General features: G+C 37.5%; 1 protein-coding gene across 1 annotated transcript in view; it reads left to right on the top strand.

Moving 5' to 3' along the window:
- Window positions 1–14,061, top strand: part of CHD1 (chromodomain helicase DNA binding protein 1) — a 55,764-nt gene extending 41,703 nt beyond the window's left edge. Inside the window, exons 27-37 of the mRNA XM_054002698.1 lie at window positions 382–520; window positions 1,234–1,384; window positions 2,395–2,517; window positions 2,899–3,036; window positions 5,281–5,529; window positions 5,941–6,081; window positions 8,841–9,019; window positions 10,611–10,707; window positions 10,925–10,982; window positions 11,902–12,112; window positions 12,311–14,061. Of these exons, the coding sequence (XP_053858673.1) occupies window positions 382–520; window positions 1,234–1,384; window positions 2,395–2,517; window positions 2,899–3,036; window positions 5,281–5,529; window positions 5,941–6,081; window positions 8,841–9,019; window positions 10,611–10,707; window positions 10,925–10,982; window positions 11,902–12,112; window positions 12,311–12,674 (1,850 nt within the window). The 3' untranslated portion in view covers window positions 12,675–14,061. The remainder of the gene's footprint in view (window positions 1–381; window positions 521–1,233; window positions 1,385–2,394; window positions 2,518–2,898; window positions 3,037–5,280; window positions 5,530–5,940; window positions 6,082–8,840; window positions 9,020–10,610; window positions 10,708–10,924; window positions 10,983–11,901; window positions 12,113–12,310) is intronic.
- Window positions 14,062–22,515: the final 8,454 nt, after the last annotated feature.

Here is a 22,515-nt window from a genome sequence, read left to right as displayed (position 1 = left end):
AGTATTCAGGGGGCTTGAGAGGACAGTGAAAAATGACAAGAAGAATGAGTTACTCTTGCATTCTGATTATAACAGAAAACAATTTTGTTGGGAAACATGAACAAAAATGTTAGGAAGCATTCTGGATAATTTAAAAAAACCCAGGGTTATAGTAAGGTAACTTTTTTCCCTTTCCTTGTGTGACTTAACACTGAAAAATGAAATAGATTTTTGATTTGCAGTGAAATTTAAATGTCCTGTTATGTAGGGACTTTCCAATTCTGAAGCATTTAATTCAACCATTTGGTCAAGAAAAGGTGATGTGATATAATTGTTTCTTTACATTTTTCTGATGTTATTTGTAAAGGTAAATATTTTAATAGTGTTGTCATTTATTTTAAGGAGGTAGACTTGGGAAGGTTAAAGGCCCAACATTCCGAATCTCAGGAGTGCAAGTAAATGCAAAGTTAGTAATCTCTCATGAAGAAGAGTTGGCACCATTGCACAAATCCATTCCTTCAGATCCAGAAGAAAGAAAAAGGTACTGATTTTTGCATATTTTTAAGGGAATAGTAATGCAGAAAACTTCTCAAGTCTTATTAGCTTTTTTTTTTTTGCAATTTGGACTCGAACACTCTATTAAAAGCATTGTCCCACTATTCCTTTTAAGAAGTGGCAGCAGTAACCTGCTCCACAGCTGTACTTAGTTTTTTTTTCCTTTGCCACAGAAGCCAGTAACAGCTTTAACTTGTCAATTGTATTCACTGTGAACTGTGTTCAATTGCTAATAATAATTAGGACTAGAATTCAGTCTTGCTGACAAGCTAAATGTGTCATCTCTGCTTGAGAGGAGTATCAAAGTGCGGCAGTAGTTGTTCCTACCCTCTAAACTTGCCACGTAGTGTATTGCAGTTCCTAAACTATCCACTTAGTTAGAACATTTGGATGATGATTTTTGCTTTTATTCATGGCTAGCAAATTCTGTCACACAGCTCATGGCTACAGACAGATGTCTGTTCTTCATATTTTAGTCTTCATCAGCTTTAAAACACATTCCAGTGCTGATTTCAATAACTGTTTTATAGAAATACTAAGAAAATATTATTATAAATATTTGGATTAATTTCTTAAATTTACCAGCATCTCGGCAGAGAAAATAAATCTAGTTACATTACCTTTAGTATGATCTCTTCTCCCTCGCTAAATTTCAGATGTAAAAATCATGTATTTTTCTTTCTAATATATTTCTTCTAGATACGTCATCCCATGCCACACTAAGGCAGCTCATTTTGATATAGATTGGGGTAAGGAAGATGATTCCAATTTGTTGATAGGCATCTATGAATATGGTTATGGCAGCTGGGAAATGATAAAAATGGATCCTGATCTCAGTTTGACACAGAAGGTATGTCATTACAATAGTTTATCAAAGACTATTTGCTTAGGTATTGATGCTGCTAAGTAGTGTTACCGAAAGAGCTTATTTTATGATAAATGAAATTGCAGAAACATTATATGTCAGTTGTACTTTATACATAATTCATATCCTCCTCGTGGTATATTACTAGATTTTGGGGTCTTGAGTATTTCTTTTGAAGCATGCATTCTTGCAGTCAGTTGTGTTTTCATATTCTTACGTGGTTGGCCCTATGTCATTTGATGTTTTTCTTCAGTCTTTTCCTTCTTTACTTCAGATGTTCTGATTTTGTTAATTTTGTGTTCTCAATCTTTGGAGAAGGGAGGTTTTTCTAGAGATCTAATTTAGTTTCTTCATCCCCGCTTAATCCCCAGGTTCTTAGTTGAAGCTGTCTTCCACTCCCACATAGAGAGTAGCTGTACTGGAATTAGTGCAATAACTTCTTAGCAGCAGTGAGCAGCAGATACTGAGAAAAAGCCTGGGGTGAAGTAAACTTTGTGACAGTGCCAACAACCTATAGCTTTGGGATTTGAGAAGCCAGATTTGTGTCCAAATTTGGTTAGTAATAATTCCTACTCCTGCCTTTCATTCGTCTGGCTTTTGAAACCATGTATTTCTATTGTTGGCAGCTGCATTTAGAAGATGAATGAGTCAGAGCCAGGAGTTCTGTGACTGACTGGTATAGGTGCCCATAATTTCTTAGATGAAATATCAGAGTGGAGACAGAAATCTGAGGCTTGTTTCTTGAGTTGGTTTTAAACTCTGAGGCAATTTCCAAGACTCTGCATTGGTTGGTTGCATTGGTTTAATTGGAGAGAAATAAAAACTTTATGAAATTCTACTTTGCTTTAAACGTTCTGATGTATTTACAAGGTATAGTTGGAGTGGATTGTTTGCCATGTCCTTTTGCACAGCTTTTTCTGTTCTGTGTGCTCCAGGCTAACATCTGAAATTGATCATCTGTACTCACAGCTGTGATGCTACCATTTTCTCCTCAGATTTTGCCTGATGATCCAGATAAGAAACCCCAGGCAAAGCAGTTACAGACCCGTGCAGACTACCTCATTAAATTACTGAATAAAGACCTTGCGAGGAAGGAAGCACAAAGGCTTGCTGGAGCAGTAAGTAAAATGTGGCATTCATTAATAAGGTAAAACAATATGCTTACTGGCATGTCACCCAATCCTTTTCATTTTTTAGTTCTGCACTTTTAATTTGTGTAGTATTACTCTATTGCTAATTGTAGGACATAAGACGAACTCAGGATATTAATTGCAAGTTTCATATTGTATTATTCTTGTATTATTTGTGTGTATTCTCTACTGTTGCACTAAGTTCTGTCTCCAGTTCAGTTCTGTCTCCAGAGTAAAGTGGTGGTCATTAGTGCCAAGAAATAAAATAAAAGGAACCCTCTCTTTGATGTAAAATCAAATCTTATTTTGCAAATATAGTGCAAGGATGCTTGTCAGTTGACATGATTAAAGAGATCAATTTGCATTCAGGGCAATTCAAAGAGGAGGAAAACAAGAACTAAGAAGAATAAGGTGCTAAAGGCTGCAAAATTAAAAGAAGAAATAAAAAGTGATTCTTCACCACAGCCCTCAGAAAAATCTGATGAAGATGATGATGAGAATAACAAGGTGAGCATTTTTCACACAGTAAAGATACTCACCATACATTCAGTTCTTCCTGTTAGTATCAATTTGTATTTAATCTTCTGCTCAGGTTAATAAAATGAAAACACCTGAATGTCATCCTTTTCCCACTACAACTTCCCACTTACCTTTGGCCACTACAACTGATGTTGCATCAGTACAAGCAAATGGAAGACTGTATCTCTTTCAGTTTGATAAATATTAATAATATTAATAATTAATAATATTTAATAAGGAATTCTGAGTTTTACAAATAGTTACTAAAATATTATAGACTAATTACTAGTGACATTGCTCAGTTTCAACATTTTTTTTTAAAGCATTAACCCTGTATTTGCTAGAATTGCAAATCACAGTTGTAAAACTGCTGGATTTTGCTCATGTGTTACTACTACTGGTAATGATTTTTAAGGTAAAGGCTTTTTTATTGAGGCTGAGAAAAATATTAACAAGCTCAATTAGAATGAACAGCATAAAAAATTGTATTTCAAGACTTGCATATGAAAGCTCGGATATACATCATGGCTCTCATTTTTCAGAAAGACTATTTAACCTTGTTGCTTTTTTTACTTCTGATTATTAATTTTGGTATTATGCTTTTGTAGTGTCTTCTTATTTTTGTTGTTTATCACATAGCAAAATCACTACACATAAAAATTTAGGGTCATGTCACAGCTAATTTGAAAGCACTTGAAATAAGTCACTGCAATTCTATAATCAATTAAATACTCTCTACTTGGTTTAAAGCAAACAGTTACAAGCCATTGTAATTGTCAACTTGTTCTAAAAGAAAAAATACTTACGGAAATACATAGTTAAAATTAGCATTAGAAAAGCCATGATAAATCTATGAAATAATAGTAAATTTTAATCACTCTTTCAGTGTATGTATTTAAATTGTACTATAAAGAATAAAATGTGAAGCCAGCAATAAAAAAAAAAAAATTCAATGTAGACTGCCTTGTGTTTATAGCTACAATAATCTGCCTGAAATGTAAGACTAAGACCTGTAAATGTTGCCACAGTTCCCAGTACATTAATGGGGACAACTGAACCCTAAAACTAAGCAAATTATTTGTTCAGACTACTTTAAAAATGAGTGTTTGTCTTCATCTCCACTCAAAAGAGAAGGCACTGCCATCAGTTGATGGACTTGACTATATTTTGGGAAACTGCCTCGAATGCTGTCCTCTCTGTTAACAGCAGGTACTCATCACTTCAATTTTTGGACGCTGAATAACAATTGCCTTGCTGAAAACTGAACTGTATACTACAACCTTCCTAAACTATGGGCTTTAGCTACTTAGATTCCATACTGTGTGCAATTTTTAAAACTTACCTATTTTACTGCTAGAAGAAAAGTTTTTAAATAATTGGATTTTTTGCTAGAAAGTTTCCATGATACCTAGACATGAAACCTAGTCCTGGCTGAGCTCATAACTTCATACCTCTTATAAGTAACTTGTTTGAGTAATAAGCAGTCTTTCATCTGGTTTTTATGCAACAGATAAGCAGTTTTTGTGTGTGCCTTTCTGGAATGTTCAAATAAATTCAAACATGATAATGATTCTTCCATCTGTATTATAATAATACTTTATAGTATTTTTCTGTGTCTGAAAGGATAATCATTTCGATCTCAGACTTTCTCAGTGAATATTATACAGAGCAGCGAGTAATACTTTGTTCACCTCCAAACCGTTAAATGGGCACATAACAGCAAATCTGTAATTAAAAATTTTTTTAAAGCCTAGTAAAATGAAGAGTTCTGGAAAAGAGAAAATTGGGATTCTGTTACCTTCTCCTGTGAGTGTTTAATATGGGATTGGGACAAAGCTAATTAGATCAGAGGTCTTCTAACATCTCTCATCACTTGACTGTCTTTACTGATCAGGTCAGTTTTGCAAGACCATACCTCCTTTTAGATTTCAGTTCTTCAGTCTAACAGCCCTTAAAGGGACCAGATTCAAATTTCATTCCAGGTTAACTGGACGCAATTTCTCATGCCCACTGCCTCTACCAAATCAGTACTTGCTTTGTCACAGCAAGGAAGTGAGTGCATAGCTCTCATATTTCTTTACCAACTGCATTCAGTTCTGTTTGAGAGGTGATTTGATAATAGACATCCAGGAATAAAAAATTCACAGATAAAAAGTGTTTTAATCTGATAGTTGCGAAACTTATATAGATAGGAACCCAGTTTGATGTGACATACATGCTTGCATATTGCAGGATGAGATTGTTTCAGTGAAACATCTGCATAAAAAATTTAAACCAGAAAAAGAAAATGAAGAAAAGCCTGAGCCAGATACCGGTATGAAGAAGGAAGCTGACGAAAAAAGAGAGACAAAAGAAAAGGAAAATAAGAGGGATTTGAAAAGAGAGAAAAAAGAAAAAGAGGATAAGAAAGAATTAAAAGAAAAGAGAGAAAACAAAGTAAAAGAATCCACACAGAAAGAAAAAGAAGTAAAGGAAGAGAAGGTAACTAGGTTTACTTATCTTATATAGTGCTAGAGAAGGCCACCAGGTTTATGTGAATTATTTTGAGATGAAAAAATGTTGTGGATCTGATCAGTTGTCATTTCATTAAAATATTTTATGTCATTTGAAGCTTTATTTTTACTACCTGAAACCACTAGGACAGGCATTTGAAATGGGGAAGTACATCTTCAATGATATAGCTCTTAATTGGACTGAATGTGTGCAAAAAATTCATTTTTTCCATTTTCCTTTTCCATTTCACAGAGAAAGTAAAATGTACTGTCATTGAATGTCAGCATAGATTTTATTCTTATATATTGAAGAAAATGCAGTAGTTATGGGGCTTGTCAGATGTTACAATTGCAGAACCAAAATAAAATGTACTTAAATATTTTTTTTTCTTGTTCTTAGGTGAATGAAATCAAATCCGAAAATAAGGAAAAAACTAAAAAAATTCCATTGCTGGATACTCCAGTTCATATTACTGCATCTAGTGAACCAGTTCCTATATCAGAAGAATCTGAAGAGCTAGATCAGAAAACTTTTAGTGTGGTAAGTCACCTTTTAATAAATTAGTGTGTATACTTACTAGTCTAAATGAGGACAATACTGATATTCTTGATACTGTTACTTGGCACAGTAACACAGGTGATCTCTTGCTAAGTCTTGGATCAATTAATGTTACTGACAGTATACTAAAGTAATTTACTCTGTTCTAGGAGTTTTATTTTGGCTTTTTGCTGCATATATGCAAGATAATAAAAAAACTTATCCAATAGTTTGTAGGATTCATAGGTTGAGAATATAAACTCTAAAGATTTATCCTCAAGAATCACTTGTATATCCTGCTTCTTAAGAGCAGATGTGAATGAATGTAATGGGAATTGATGGAGTTTTTGGCTTCACCATATAATATATGCCTTTCTTCTTTATAAGATAGCAAGAAAAACTAGGATTCAGCACTTCTATTCTGAAGTATTGCAAACTTTAGTTAGTAAACACAGGAAGAAACAATGCTAAAGCACTTAGAAATATCTTGCTGAGGCAATGTCTCCGACACCAAAAGAATTCTGTTTAATCACAGCTGCTTAAAAGAATAGAATTAACATTTGAGAAAAATGTATGTGCACAATTTAGATGAAGTTTTATAGGTTGGCTGAGGCCCATGGAAAAGTATCAGTGTTACTTTGAACAGCTGTGGTTGTTTTGTCATTGAGATTTCAACAGCTTTGTTTTTGCCAGCCAGGTCTGTTGGGTGTATTGTGTGTGCTGGCTGTGAGAATGCTGTAGGATTATTATGAGTATGGCAGTTCCTGTCCATGAGTCTAGTCTAAACAATCCAAGTAACTCACCTGTGATTTTCAGCATGGGCCTTGAGTGATTCAAGTGGATATGTCTGTGTGGCTAATGACAGAAAATAATTTGATTTCCATGTGCAGTTATGTTTCTGATCACTTCTCTATTTAAGAATTGCACTCTATAAGCTGTCTTTTTAAAAGCTACTTTAATCTGTAGTGAGTTTAATATGTAAACCAGAGGTTTAATTACTTAGTGGCGTGAGATGGCAATGGAACAGCTTCCCCAGTTTTTTTGAGTTGTCCCTTGATGCCTGCCTGGTAATGGTGATACGCCATTTCATTCCATTCCTGGTATTTGTTTGGTTTTTCTAGGTTTGGTAGCATGAAGGGAGGAAGGAGGTGATTGGTGTTTATCATTATGCCATGGTCAGGAGCAGTCTAATTAAACATACTTAACTGCACTTTCAAATGGAAATGTTGTTCAGGCTTAACTGACAGTGACCTTGATGATGAGGATATTCTGGTCATGGGTACCATGCTATTGGAGTTTGATGTATGATTAAGCAAGTGTCTGCAATTTAAACCATGCCAACTGCCAACTGGATTTATCTGGATTTACTATTAAAACATTGGATTCAAAATATGAAAATTGAAGAATGAACAACCTTTATCTGTGGCTAGTCTAGGCAATCCCTGTGGCCATATCTCAAGTGTTCAGTTCTGGGCCCCTCAGTTCAAAAAGGACATTTTGGTGCTGAAGCAAGTCCAGAGAAGGAGATGGAGCTGGGGAAGGGTCTAGAGCACAAGTCTCATGAGGAGTGGCTGAGGGAGCTGGTGTTTTTGAGCCCAAAGGAAGATTGGGGGAGACTTTACCACACCCTACAGCTGCCTGATAGCAGGTTGTAGCCAGGTAAGGATCAGATCTTTTCCCGGGGAAGCAGTGACAGGACAAGGAGAAATGGCCCCAAGTTGTTTCAGGGAAGGTTTATGTTGGATGTAAGGAAAGATTTCTTCAGTGAAAGAGTGGTTAAGCAGTGAACAGCCTGCTCAGGGAGGAGATATAGTCACTATGCCCAGAGTGTTCAAAAGAACAACTGGATGTGGGGCTTGATATAGTTCAGTTGGGATGGTGATGTTCAGTCAGAGGTTAGGTTTAATGATCTTGGAGGTTGTTTCCAACCTTCATGGAACTATCCAAACTAGCTTTCTTCTAGGTAGCATAACTTCTGCTAATATCTGCAAAGGACTGAGGTTTAAAAAATAATCAGAGAAGCAGTTCTGATCCTTTGTTGAAGGCCAAGTGTAATGGTTGCAGAAAGTATTTGTTTGAAATGTACTGAACACTCTCATATTTAGTTTTGACATTGAGTTTGTGTAGCTTTGTAGGTGTTAAGAAGGGTAAGTCTTACCTTACATGATTATGCTCAGAGTTGTAATTGCAAAACACAGTATGTCCTTTTCCTCAGAAATCCTATATATTAAATTAGTGCTTTCTCAAATCTTAGTGGTGTCCTACTCTTAAGGGAAAAGCATCACCCTAGATTCGTGGAAGCTTGCAAGGGAAAGGAACTTCAAAAGTGAGCAGGTCTGCAAGAGCTTAGAAGGTTTTATTAGTAAATTACACACTTGGAATGAAAATCAGTATATTAGTCCTTGACCTACCATATAAGCCCACAGCAGTGGGTTTTGAACAGAAAAAAAGTGGCCTCACAGCTGTCCGGCTGCTGGTGTTTGAGATATACACATTAGCCCCTTCTACAGCTTGATATATTTTATACAATCTGATGCTTTCATCGAGAAGTGAATTTCCAGTTGGATTGAAATTTTTCCAAAGGGAACTTGTAAAACGTTTTTACGACCTCTGGGGAAGTCTTGTGTTTCATTTGACTTCTAACAATACTGTCTTCACCTGTGGTTATATATCATAGTAAAAGGTGGGTCATGCTTTAGAAGAAATTTTTTTCTTTTGAATACATTCCTTTTTTTGATACTTTCCTTTTTTCCATTTTACAGTGTAAAGAAAGAATGAGACCTGTCAAGGCAGCATTGAAACAGCTCGATCGACCAGAGAAGGGTCTTTCTGAAAGAGAACAGCTGGAACATACTAGACAGTGTCTTATCAAAATTGGGGATCATATTACTGAATGTCTAAAGGAGTACACGAATCCTGAACAAATTAAACAGTGGAGAAAGTAAGTTTTTTTCTTGGGTTTTACTTGAAAAAGGGAAATCTACACTTGGTTACATTGAGAAGAGTAGGTTTTAGTTATTTCTCCTGTTTATTTTTCCCCCTTTCTTACATCTTTCTGCTGTTTTAAATAGGAGTCTATTAAAAGGTGATTTTACATTGTTCTGACCTGTAATGGATTGATTTTAAGCATTGATGCAGAGCCCTTTATTTTGTCCAGAGGGTGGAGACATCTCTCTGCTTAACACTGACAGCAAATGCTGGGGACTTGTCACTGTGTTTAGTCAAAACCATTCTTAAGTTTAAAGATCTGTTTTTTCAACTTCAGGTCATTGTGGTTTTTTAATAATTGGTGTTGAAAATACGCAGTTCTAAAATTGTGTTGAAAGTATGATTCCAAGTTGTAGAATTCTTTCTTTCTTTTTAATGTACTCTAAAATGAAATTACTTATTATGTATTAACTATTACTTGATAACAAGTATTTATCATAATGTACTCAGATACACTTCAGAAGTGAGGGAAGAGTTTGCATCTATATCAGGTGGCAGTATAAAAAGAACAAAGAAAAAAATATTGGTCTTGTATTTAATTGATAAGTTCTTAATGCAATTTGACTTACTTTTGTTCAGAATGTTCAGTTAATGTCTTTATGCTTGAAAATACATCCTGTGATTATATATATATATATCAAATTCTTAAATGTTGCATTTTCTTGAAGAATTCTGTTAGTGTAATATGCTTCTGCTGATTTTACTTCCTTTACTTGAAAATAGTAAGGTGATCTGAGATTCCGAAAGAAGATCCATGTCTTAGGTTTTGGTAAATTGTTTATTATTTTAAGTGGAAACTTGTAATAGAGCTGTATTCATAATAATGCCATGATACTATGTGTAGATAAATAAAATACTTGTTTCAGCTATATTTGGTAAGAAGTAGTGTAGTTTATATTAAGTTAGAATGGTCTCATTAGACACGCATTGACTGGTTGCCTACTTAAGCAAGCTTCTGGACAGAAATTATCATGTTTAAATAATCACAGGGAAGGAGCATACTGTTGCTTTGTGAACCCTCCACACTTCAAATATTTTTGAACACTGTTATTCTGTAGACTTTTCTAAACATTCCACTTGCAAATTTCAATAAAAAATCAATATCTGTTAAAAAAACTTTACCTGTGATCATGGAAGAAAAAGCTAGGTACTTAATTTTTTTTATTTACAGACTGGTAAATATTCAGAATTCAAACAAATACTTAGAAGAGATATATATAAACTGATAGCTATGTTTTTAATAATCATTTCACTAAAATTTAACAATTCTAATTAGTACTGCTGTCCATGCATTTCACACTCTGAAGTACTTACAATAAATGTTAAAAAGTAAAAAATTGTTAAAGGAATCAATCTTTCAAATATTTCATTTATAACTGCATAACATTTCTTGTGCAATTTGGCAGCACTGTGTAGATTATATAGCATTTCAGGTTTACTGAAGTGGCGTTCAAATAATTTCAAGTCAAATCCATGGTCTGCTACATAATATAGGGAAAAGAAACTTAAAGAAGAATTACAGCTTCTCTTTTCTTCTTCCTCAGAAATTTGTGGATTTTTGTCTCTAAGTTTACAGAATTTGATGCCAGAAAGCTGCACAAACTGTATAAACATGCAATCAAAAAACGTCAAGAGTCTCAGGTAATATTTTCACATCCTTTCAAAATACACAAATATATATTTTAATTATTATAACTTTTGTTAGCTATAGAGGATTATAAAGAACATGGAAATTCACTTCAAGTTAGTATTTGTGCTTGCAGTATAGTAGTCTCTTTTGATAGAATATTTTTCTAATGTATTCAAATGAACTTTGGGTTTTACCAATAACATATACCAATGTACTTGTCTTTTTTAGCAACACAACGATCAGAATATTAGCAGTCATGTGAATACACATGTAATTAGAAATCCAGGTAAGAAACTTTTAATATATTGTGTTAAATACCTTAAGTATTCATGTTTATTTCATTTCACATGTCTTCTGGGTCTGTTTTCCACACGGTTATATACTACAATGATAGACTAATTCAAAAAGCTTCACTAATTTGCTGGTGAAATCCAGCAGAGTGCAGAGTGAAGTTGGTACTTACCAGGTTATTTGAGCGTCATTTAAAAAAAATAATTTTTGTGTTAAATTTTGGAGAGGGTAAGAGGTCTACTTAAAACCTGTAAACTTCTTGGAAATTCTGAGACTGTTTGTAGCTGTTGCAGTGTCACTATGATGAAAGAAAGCAGTTTATTAGTCAGTCACAATCGTTAGTTACAGAGGCTGTCTTTTATCTTTGTGAATAACACTGATTTTATTTCCCCACAAGTTCTCATACCTGCTTTTATGTATGTAGTGCTTTATTTAATCTTGTGTTACTAAACTTCCAATTACATTGTCATGGACTTAAAATCAACAATCATGAATTTTAGGAATACCACTGAAATTCTTCTGCTAGCAAGGTATTTCTTTAAAACTGTTACTCATACTAAGTCTGTCTTTTCTTAGAAAGGAAGTTGCTGGCATTCTATCTAAAATTGCTCTACTGAAGGTACTCTCTACTCACTGCCCATTTGGACACTCAGCTTCATAGACTGAATGGAGAGGTTGAGAAGTTCACTTTCCAAGTCCTATGCATCTACATTCTAGCTTGCTTTCCACTTAAATCTGAGATTTTCTTTTGTTCACTGGCATTACTGCATTTGGTTTCCAGCTATTTAGATCTTGTTTCTTTAAAATGATACCCATTTCATACTGGTTTACAGCTGACAGGTAGAAGTTCTGTTTAAATTAGGTGAAGCAAAAATGTTATGGTATTTCCTTTTAACCTCTGCTTTATTAAACAGATGTGGAAAGACTGAAGGAGAATACAAACCATGATGATAGTAGCAGGGACAGCTATTCCTCTGATAGACATGTGTCACAATACCATGATCATCATAAGGACAGACATCAGGGAGATGCTTACAAGAAAAACGACTCCAGGAAAAGGCCCTATTCAGCCTTCAGCAATGGAAAAGAACACAGAGACTGGGATCACTACAAACAAGACAGCAGGTGAGTTTCTTGAGCAATTTTTAAATCTGGTCAGAATTCTCTTTGTGTTTTCGTAGTTATGCTTGTAGGAAGCACCAAACAATCTGAGTAACGCAAAATTGCAACAATGATCTTTCTCATGCTGTCCTGTCAATTTTACATAATTGTAGCTCTTGATGTGTCACCAGTAACTAATACAAATAAGTTCTTACTTTTTAGATACTACAGTGATAGTAAACATAGGAAGTTAGATGACTACAGGAGCAGAGACCACAGGTCAGGCCTGGAAGGGAGTCTAAAAGACAGCCGGGTTCATTTGGATCACCGTTCCCATTCAGACCACAGGATACATTCAGATCACCGTTCCTCTTCCGAGTACAGCCATCATAAATCTCCCAGAGATTATAGGTACCACTCAGACTGGCAAATGGACCACAGAGCTTCAGGTAGTGGCCCAAGGTCACCACTGGATCAGAGGTCTCCTTATGGCTCAAGATCTCCCCTAGGTCACAGATCTCCATTTGAACATTCATCAGATCACAAAAGTACACCTGAACATACATGGAGTAGCCGGAAAACATAACAAAGACTGATATTTTCTGGACCTTCTTTTAGCCATATACAGTAAATTAACACAGTAATTGCCTTACATGACTTGAAAGATACAGAAGGGATATTCTATCAGTAGCAGTATTGTTACGTCTTTCCAGGATGCAAGGTCTACTATCCCAACAGAAGAAAAATATTTTTGTATTTAAAGTTTATGCTGCACTGTGCTGCAAATGCTGTGGCACTTTTTTTTAAGAAATGGAAGATGTTTACTTTTACAGGGACCTCAACACTGCCCATTTCAGACTGGATCTTAGTATAACACTCTTCATGTCAAAGTGGTTTGAGGCTGATAATGTTTTAAGTTATGTTTGTAAATGAACTTTTAAACACTGACCTGTGCTCATATTTCAGGAGGGAATGGGGAGAATATTTTTTTTTCTTAGTAAAGAACTCTCAAGGACTTTGTTCACTTTCCAAAGCTACTTGTTTACATTGTACACTGCGACCACTTTGCCGCTTTTCATCACAAGCTTGAATATTTAAATTCTGTACGTATAACTGTAAAATAGCCAGGATTTCTCCTGTTTGTGATCAGTTACAATGCCTTCTTACAAAACAAAACAAAACTACACCACAAAAAAAAAAAAAAAAAAAAAAAAAAAAAAAAAAAAAAACAAAAAACCACAAAGAGATGGCTGTAAATTGTTGTAAATTTATTAAATGAGCTTTTTCCCCCTTCAGGCTTTTTTTGACTGTTCCTTTCCCCACCAACTCAGGACTTCTTGTCACAGTTATGAAACTCAGTGTATGTACATGTTTCAATAAAAGATTTTGATGGAGTCACTGTTCAGAATGTAAAAATGGGGAAAGGGAACTTGATTGCATTTAGTGCTCCCTTTTTTGATACTTTAGATACATGTTTTGGTTTGTGATTTTGGGGGTTTTTTGGGGGTTTTTTTGTTTGTTTTTGTTGGTTTTGGTTTTTTGTTGTTGGCTGGTGGGGTTTGGTTTTTTGTTTTTGTTTTTGGGGTTTTTTTGGTGGGGTTTTCTTTGGGGTTTTTTGGTTTTTTTTTTTGTGGGGGGGGTCTTTTTTCTGTATTAAGCTGTCAGTGTTGTGATTGTTTGTAATGAAACGGTAAGAAATATCTAGCTAAACTGTGCTCTGGAAAGCTTTTCAGGTGCATTGGTTTTAAAGGAGGTTTGTCAAATACCTGAACAGTTCAGTATCCAAATCAATCAAAATTAATTGTAAATTCATATATTCCCTCTTCGACATGGGCAATAATGTCAAATGTGCTATGCAGGTAGTTAATATTTTAGAAGATTTGAATTATTACTTTATTGACAGAATTGTTACAATGCACACTGATTGTACATAGATAACTTCTATCTGACAAATTAAATTTAAACTAAAAGGACATGTGGGTCTTGTAGTTTTCTGCTGTGTTTTTCTATACTGTATTACTTTTCCACAGGTTTACCTTAAAAACATTTAAAGTACTGAATTTTAATCCTGGTGATAAATAGAGAAGGTACCTAGCCTGACATCAGGTGGCAGGAGCTGCATCTGCTGCTGCAGTTTTTCTCTGCTCCTGCAGTATGGAGTATTTTTTCCAGTTAAGCAGGTTTATGTGGAAGCATTTCCATAGAACCACAATTTGTCCACAGAGTATGTCTAAGGGTCTTACTATAGGCACAGTTGCTGCACATTAAGTAGTTGTTGCTCATTTAGTATAGGCTGGGACTTGGTTAATTAATGCTGCTTCATTTCTTAACTTCTCATCTTGACAGGAGCTGAGGGGTTTGAGTGGTTCTGCTTTCAAGCTTGATTGTTGAATAGTGTTTAGGCAGCAGAGTCGGATAAGGTTGTTCATGTGTACCATGCACATTCCACTTCCAAGGGTGGAAACCTAGAAGTTGGAGCATCTCCAGCCACGGACACAATTCTTCCTGGTTGGGAAGCACACAGTTGCATTCTAGAGCATAGACAGGACATCCCCATGGAGCCTGGTTCTCCATCAGTGTGGCTATGATATATTTTCACCAAAGGTACCTCAGGTCTCTGAAATACTTGATGGCTTTGATGATGTCTATCTTTGGGAATTAGTCTCCTTATGCTTTGTAACTTTAACTTTTACTCAGTCATATTTACAAATACACAGATCACATTTGGAATAGTTTAATTTTTTCTCTCTGGTTTCCATTATGTTGTAAGTATTTGAAGTTCGATGATGGAAATTATCTTCATTGCTGGTGATGCCTGTTATGCTGTATCTTACTTTTCAATCCCATATTATCTGCAAATGATCCATTTATCATTCAGTCTAAATGTAGGTTTGATCCTCCTTTTGCTCATTTTTAATGAAAAGTTCTTCAAGGATTGTGTCCAGTTCTGAAGCATCCATCAGATACTAACGTTGCCTATCTGTCAAAGATTTTGGGAAGTAATAATTCTGAGGACTGCAAGAGAAGTCCTCATTTGGCTATTGATAAAGGCTTAGGCGTTTCGTCTACCATGCATGGAAGTCTAAGACTTCCATCCTAATCCTGTTACGTATTTCTAGTCTACCATTCCCAGTACTACCCAAAAAGAGTAGACTGTTACGTATGAAAAAGCAGATTAAAAATTGTACTACCGCTCTTAAAGTTTTAGGGACAGAGAAATGCATATTCTGGTTGCTGTTAGTTGTCAAGGGTGATGATGTGATCATCATTGACCTGATCACAGTTGTTTTCCCCTGTTTTCCCCCCATCGATGTTTTCACCCATTTAGATCCTCCATGCATGTGACATAGTGTCTGAGCAGCATTCAGACAGTTGCTAGTTTCTGAGAGTTTTTCATCACAATCAAAAGGACTTGCAAAGGACTTAGGCTTAGGCAGCACTCACTGAAAGATTGGCAGTTCCTGTGGTGTTAACATGACACTCCTATGAAAGGAGTGTGCCCTGACCTCCCTTTGAGACACTGACTCCCTCAGATAAGTATCTTTGATGCCCTTTTGAAGCTTGATTGGCTTGTTTTGTCCCTCTGTGATAGTTTGTCATACACAGACATACCTTGTCAGTTTTACAACCCTAATTGTGTAGCTGCAGAGCTCCACTTACCATATGAAATCCCAGGGAAGTACTCTGGTAGCCAAGCAGTTTTAAGGAACTGTTTCTATCTCCAGTGTTACGCCTAGTGTGTTCAGTACAATAGCTCTTTTTGGTAGGAAATTACCTCACCATTACTTAGGAATTACACAGAAATCATTGTAGACAATTTCTTGTTTCTGTAAAAGAGTAGTAAATAATGTTAAAATAGTAATACCTGGTATGAGTTATCCATTTGTATCAAACAAGGTTTGTTTTACTGAACTCTGTTGGGACAGGTGTGTGCTGGCACTTTATGTCTTCATTCTTCCAACAAACTAGTGTGGCTGCACCTGAAATGTTCAGAAGTTTTGTTCTTAAAATTTTATGCTGAATCTTTTACTTGTAAAAGCAGTAGCTAAGGAATGCAGTTGTGTGAGGTGCTGATACGAGCAGAATGAAGAGAAAGTTCATGGAATTAGTTGTTTGTTTCTTAAACTTTTTTCCTCTCTATTCCATTTACTTATCTTAAAGATACAAGTGGAGAACACCTGAGTAATGGTAAGTACCTTCTGGTCCACCTATCCTTAAACTCCCATGGCGTATTTGGATATGGCCAACACAAAACCAGTCTTTATAGCATGTATTTTCCAGGCCCATAGCCCTACCAATTTATTGGTAATTATTTTATTTTTTGTATTTTTAAAGTTTTTAACAAGTGAAAAATTTGGCATAAAAGATGGAATGTAGTGATTGTTAATTTGCATAAAGATGTAAAAATTGCTGTTGTCCCGATTAAAATAACTATTTCTGAACCTTGCATGACAAAATAATTCTGACTTTTAAATTATTTTTAGCATCTTCATAAACCCATTCAAAAACTACTCTTAAGATTGAGGCATTACCACAGTTGATCCTATGTTTGCGCTAACAAAAATAAGGGCTTTGTTGGAAGGCTGACAGTCTCAGCTGTGTGTAGGATGCTTGAGGGGGAGAGGTGAGTGCATGTTGTATGCCAGAGAGGTGACTGTGAAGGAAATGGTGCTCCACGGTGCTGCAAGTCCCTCTGATGCCTGCTATGCAAACCTGAAGTGTCAAAACCCAGCCTGGTACTGAGTGCACCTATTTTTATACCCCAAATTCCCACGACACAACTTCACCCTCAGTGTTTCTTAAAGACTTTGGAAATCACTGCTACAAGACCTCTGAGATGTTTTGACATATAAAATTTAGATCTATGTTGAGTTCAAGCACTAAGGCTGAAGCCTGAGTAACACACTTGAACATTACATATTATTTATTTGACACAGGTTTTTCATCAGGCAAGTCTGTCTTTGAATACAAACACACAAATCATGGCAGAAAATCATGTGACACTGATCACATGAGAGAAAATAATCAGAGAGCTTTTATTACTGCAGTACTCTTAGACCTCCACTGTGTTTTATTTGCAACAGAGCTAGTATTTGCTGCAGTAATTGAAGCATTTGGAAAGTAATCTCACTCGCCACTTAAAATTAGCTACTGGATTTGGGTTTCCCTAATTCTAGCATTGATAAATTGCTCCCTGTAATGTGTAGACCAAAAGACACTTTGACATTCTTTTTAGTCACTAAGGAGCACAGCAAACTTCAAAGCTATGACTTGTGTAAGCATACTAGATCATCATTCTTTTCCAATCTTGGAACTGTGAAATGTAGTCAATGACTGAGCAACACATATGTCTTAGTTTGAAAGACAGGTGTCTGCTAGGGAAGGCAGGAGCCTTGAAATGGAGAATGTAAACCCCCTCCCTCCAAATTATTATAATTTTGAAATTAAGGGGCTCTTGAGCAAATACGTGAGGATAGATAACAGTTCTTTCCTAGTATGTGTAACAAGGCAAATAAACAACAAACAGATCTGGAACCCTGTGACAAGACGGGAAGGGATGGAGGAGCAGCTTTGCTTCACTAAACCCAGGACAGTCAATTCTCGGTGCCCCTGCAGGACTCTGAGGAGCACCAAGCTAGAAAACAGCAGGAATAAGCAAAAAAAAAAAAACCCTGGGGTGGTGGATGGGATGTATCAGAAGGTCCGTGGCAGTAGCCGGAACTGCAGAACATCCTGGCAGGGCAGAAGGGTGCAGGTTACAGTGAGGGGAAACCCAGAGCAGTACAGAAGAAGCAGTAGGGACTGACAGAGCAGAAGGTTGGCTCTGAACAGGGCAGGGAGAGGCGAAGTTCAGGATTCCCGGGACACACAGGCAGATGGTGATGGGCCCCTCAGGGCTGAACTCTAGCAGTGCCAGTGAATTCTCTCCGCAGTAAGTGGCAGTCCTCTGACCGTCCTCCTCTGATGCCAAAGAACGAGAGGGAGCCCAGCCACCATCTTTTACTTGCTTCTATTCTCAAGGTGTCTCCGTCTCCAAGAGAAACTCCCCGAGAAAACAGTGTAGCTAGATGCCACACTCTCCTCCTGACTTCAGCTACTTCTTTTGTCTTTCTTAAGTACCCATAAGTGTAATGAACAGTTTCCAGGTGTACCCCAGAGACGTGGACAGGGCTTTTCTAGTTCCCATGGCAACACTAAAAGAAACTACTAACTCTAGCTAAGTACCGATATTGAAATGCTAATTAGCTAATTGCTCTGTTTGTTTTCTCTAAACTACCTGGAGATAACTGGCCTCCCACCCCTCCACGCTGCCATTCTGGGACTAACATGCAAATAAAAACCCCTTAGGATCATGGGAGTATTTTTAGGAGATAAAAAGGAATATAAATCAAAAACTGAACACAGTAGAGGAGTCTAGACAAATGCCCTAGCTGAGGAAGAGGGAAACACATCCCCTGATTGATTTTTAACTGTCGCCATCACCTAAGAAAGAACAGACTGCGTCAGGCTCTGAGAAGCAGGAAGACAGCCCTGGTGCTGCCACCACGGAAGGAGCGGGGACAGCTGTTGTTCTGGACTTCAGCAACAGACTCTGCACGCCACGCCTCCTCATCCTCGGCCCAGTGGTGTGCCACAAGGAAAGGAGAAAGGATGGCTGCTGCTCTGGACTCCAGTGACAGACTCTGCACACCTCCTTCCTTCTGGCTGCCTGGGAAAGCTACGACCACGGGGGTGAGCTCTGCGTCGAGCCCCCTGGCCAGCTGATCTTTTTAATAAAGAGCTGAACATTAATAAAGGTATTAGCCCTGTTCATTTCAATAAGTATCCAGTAATTAGTTTCCTAGCAACTTATTGGAAAAAATTCTGTAAGTAAAAGAAAAAAGAAACCCAACCCCCAAAAACATAAAACTACCATGGCACTAAGTATCCATAATAAAGCTGTTACAGGTCCACAGCCTTAAATGTCCTCTAGTCTTTTTTTCTGGAACTTACTGTTCCATCTCTTTTTTGTACTGCTTGCAAAGAAGCTGTTAATATGAGTGACAGCTTTCTAATTTAAATTTTAACTAAATTTCACTTGGGAGTGTTATAGATAGATGAGTAATGAGATGGTTGGCTCTCTCAATTAAGGGGTGAATATTATATGTATGTTAAGAGAAGTTTTGTAGATCTATAGTTATGTTACTGCAATATGTCCTCTCCCCCTGGCATTGTTATCACGGGATCGCCTTGGTAGTCGGGGCACTTGGGGAGGGTTGGCTTGTTACTATAGTAACACCTGACCTCCAATCAAGATGTATGAAAGTGATCACCACCACTGGATGGCAAGGAAGGAGTTGTCTGACAAGACTCTAGGAGGCACTAGAGATATAAAAGGGGGAGCATCCATTTTAAAGAGGAGCATGTGGTTTGTAGTCACAGGGGGGGGCTCCCAGCGCTGTAATTTTTCCTTTAGTCCTTTTTGTTGTAAATTGCCTTAAAGTTTAATAAAATTTTTTAAAAGTGAGCAGTCATTTCTCAGAGGAGGGTTGATGCTATTTCTCCTGTAATGAAATCTGCAGGTGAAGGTTGCATCCAGGGTTTGGGTTCAGATTAGGGGTTCTGTTATGTGTTATCCGGTTCTGTGTACCCCCATGCACCCTCCGCGTTCCCCCCCACTCGCGGTGGTCCGCTCCAAGTCTCTTACCATTGGAGCTCACCCTGCCAGTCCTGTAACCAACCCCTCCTCCACTCCGGAGAGTTCTGTGTCTGTTTCCCTGTTTCCGCAACCCCATTTGCCCTGGAGTCTGGTCCGCCCCTGTTGTGTCCCCGTTGGTTACCCCGATCCATGTCACTCCCCCATAGCCTGCCCCCATTGGGCGAGGGGGGCTTCCGCCTCCCTCGGCCTGCCCCCTATAAGACCCCATGTGTTCCTTTGTTCATGGCCATTTTCATCCACATGGGCGCAGGGGAGCGAGTCGCAGCTTCTCCATTGCGGCTCCCCGCAGCAAATAAAAGCTTTCCAGCCAACCACGCGGACGGAGTGGACAATCCCTTCCCTCTTCGCCTCATACCCTCGCGTGGGCGACAGAACCTGGCAAGCCCCGACCGGAGCAAGCGGCAGCCGCTGGTCCCAGAGAGAAGCAGCGCCCTTGCTGGGCTCCGGAGCCACCCGGGACCGGGGGAAAAACAATGCGACGCCGCAGGTGAATCTATCCAGAATACAATAAGCAGGATGTCAGTTTCAAAATATCTCGAATACAAAATTGTAATTCTGCCTCACAGAACTCTATTGTTATAGGTAAAAATGATCAAGCCAAATTAATAATTAGTAAAATAGATTTTTATTTAGCAACCAAGATTTGGTCCAAGATAGCCACAATCAAAAGGACAGTGCCAAGCCCGGGGATTGGCGCTGGGTGAGACACAGGTCTGACCACTACAGCACAGGGTCTCCTATGTTCACACCGACTGTTCTGTCTGAGCAGTTCTTATACCGTCTATTCTGCCTGAGGCAGGGTTTCTTTTCTTCTTTTCAACAGTTCACATATTCATGTAGCTTCTTTTCTCTGCATTGAGCTGAACAAAACACATCTGGGAAGCGATGTATGCCAATCATCGAGTTACTGGAACTTGGCATTGAGATGTATCTTCCTGATGGCTCTGGCTATCTCAATCTGAGATATTTGTTGAGTATTCATCACCTGCGTTCCTCAGATCACCTTGGAGAAGGACCCTCTCCTAGGGAGCCACATTCATTCGCTTGCAAATGAGGTCCTTCTCTCTGCTGCCAGCTGTGGTTTCGAAATACCATGAAGCAATCTCCCGGACTCCAGCTTGTGTGCTTAAGAAACCTTATAAAAATATCTCTTACCAACATAACACATTTCATAGATCTATTTCTCATAAGCACGAATTATCCAAAATACACATAACACTATCAAAGCTATAAAATCTGGAAGAGCAAAATCTAACTCTTTTTTCTTTTTTCTTGTCATGTTAGAAAACAGGGCTGGAGAACTACTTTCCAAGATTCTAAGTGTTCAATATGTCATGTCAAATTCCAAATAAACACATCTGAAGAGTTAGGTTGCACTTATTTATTAACCGTAATGCTGGAGGGAAACATGCACAGGAGGGATACACCATGAGCTTTAATGAAAAAGAAAAAGCACATGAAGCACAACACTCTCTAGTTTGGTGTTTTAAAACTATTCTTTTTTTCAAATGCCTCTTCTAATGACTGAAGACAGGTGAGCTACCATAACAGATCATATACCAGCATGTTGTGGACAAGTTTTTAAAATACAGCTTCCATCTGATGTGTTACCTTTGACAGCGCAGCCTTCCTCATTTTGTTTTAATTAAATGAATACATTGTAAGATGAATGGACTTTATCCCTGGGATGACAGTTGGACCCCTAATTGCCTTCCTTATGATTGTTATAAATACTGAGGCAGATGGAATCAAATGCATATTAAGCTCACTAATGGTACCTCAATAAAATGATCCTATCACACTTATCACAAGGATTTTGAAGGTTGTAAAGCACTAGGGAGGGACAGGTTTTCTGACCACCTATTTTATAAGTAAAACACATGTTGTCCATGATAATCAGTGGAAGTGGCAACATCAGAACAGAACTTGAACCCTTTTTAGTGAGTTCTGGTCCAAATCCAACCAAAGAGCTTGGGATGCAACTGTAAATGGAAATTCTATTTAGGAGCTTGGAAATGCAAACATTGTGGCTCTTATGATGGGGCAACTGTTGTTGGAATACCACTAGGCCCAGGAAACAAGCTGTATTTTGACCCAACAATTGTTGACAAAAAGTGGGAAGGCCCCTTTGCCAACAGAATGTGGAACTTGAAGGATATTACTGGATTTGTGGCGAACATGATTATCTCAAGTTGCTTCCAAACTTGTCAGGGATATGTTATGTATCCTATATTGGACTGCTAGAGTATTCTTGCTACCACAAGTTCAGGGAAATCAGGAATCAAAGCATATGATGATTTAACTAGAGAAAAGCAGTCAGTTGACACTGGCTGGAGGGAGTCCCCCAAAGCAGGGAAAAGATGAATGGCCACCAGAACAGATTATACAGCACTGCAGACCAGCCACCTGGAATCCTAACAAGTTAATATCAAGTACCAGAGAACCCATTTATAACTGGAATTAGATAATTAAGTTACAAGGTGTCTTTTAAATAATAACCAACCAGACAGGTACAGCTCTTGATCTTGCTGATCAATCCACTCAGATGAGGAACACAATATTTAAACATGGGATGGTGTTAGATTATCTATTAGCAGAAAAAGAAGGAGTTCGTGGAAAGATAAATGACTCAAACTACTGTCAGTAAAATCAATCCACAAACATCAGAGGTTTATGTTCAAAAAGGAGACAGAGGAGTCCTTTTACTTTATTCAAATAAAGGGAGAGG

The sequence above is a fragment of the Vidua macroura genome, chromosome Z (assembly GCF_024509145.1).
Source record: "Vidua macroura isolate BioBank_ID:100142 chromosome Z, ASM2450914v1, whole genome shotgun sequence".
NCBI classification, from domain to species: Eukaryota; Metazoa; Chordata; class Aves; order Passeriformes; family Viduidae; genus Vidua; species Vidua macroura.
This window is presented reverse-complemented; position numbering and strand designations above follow the sequence as displayed.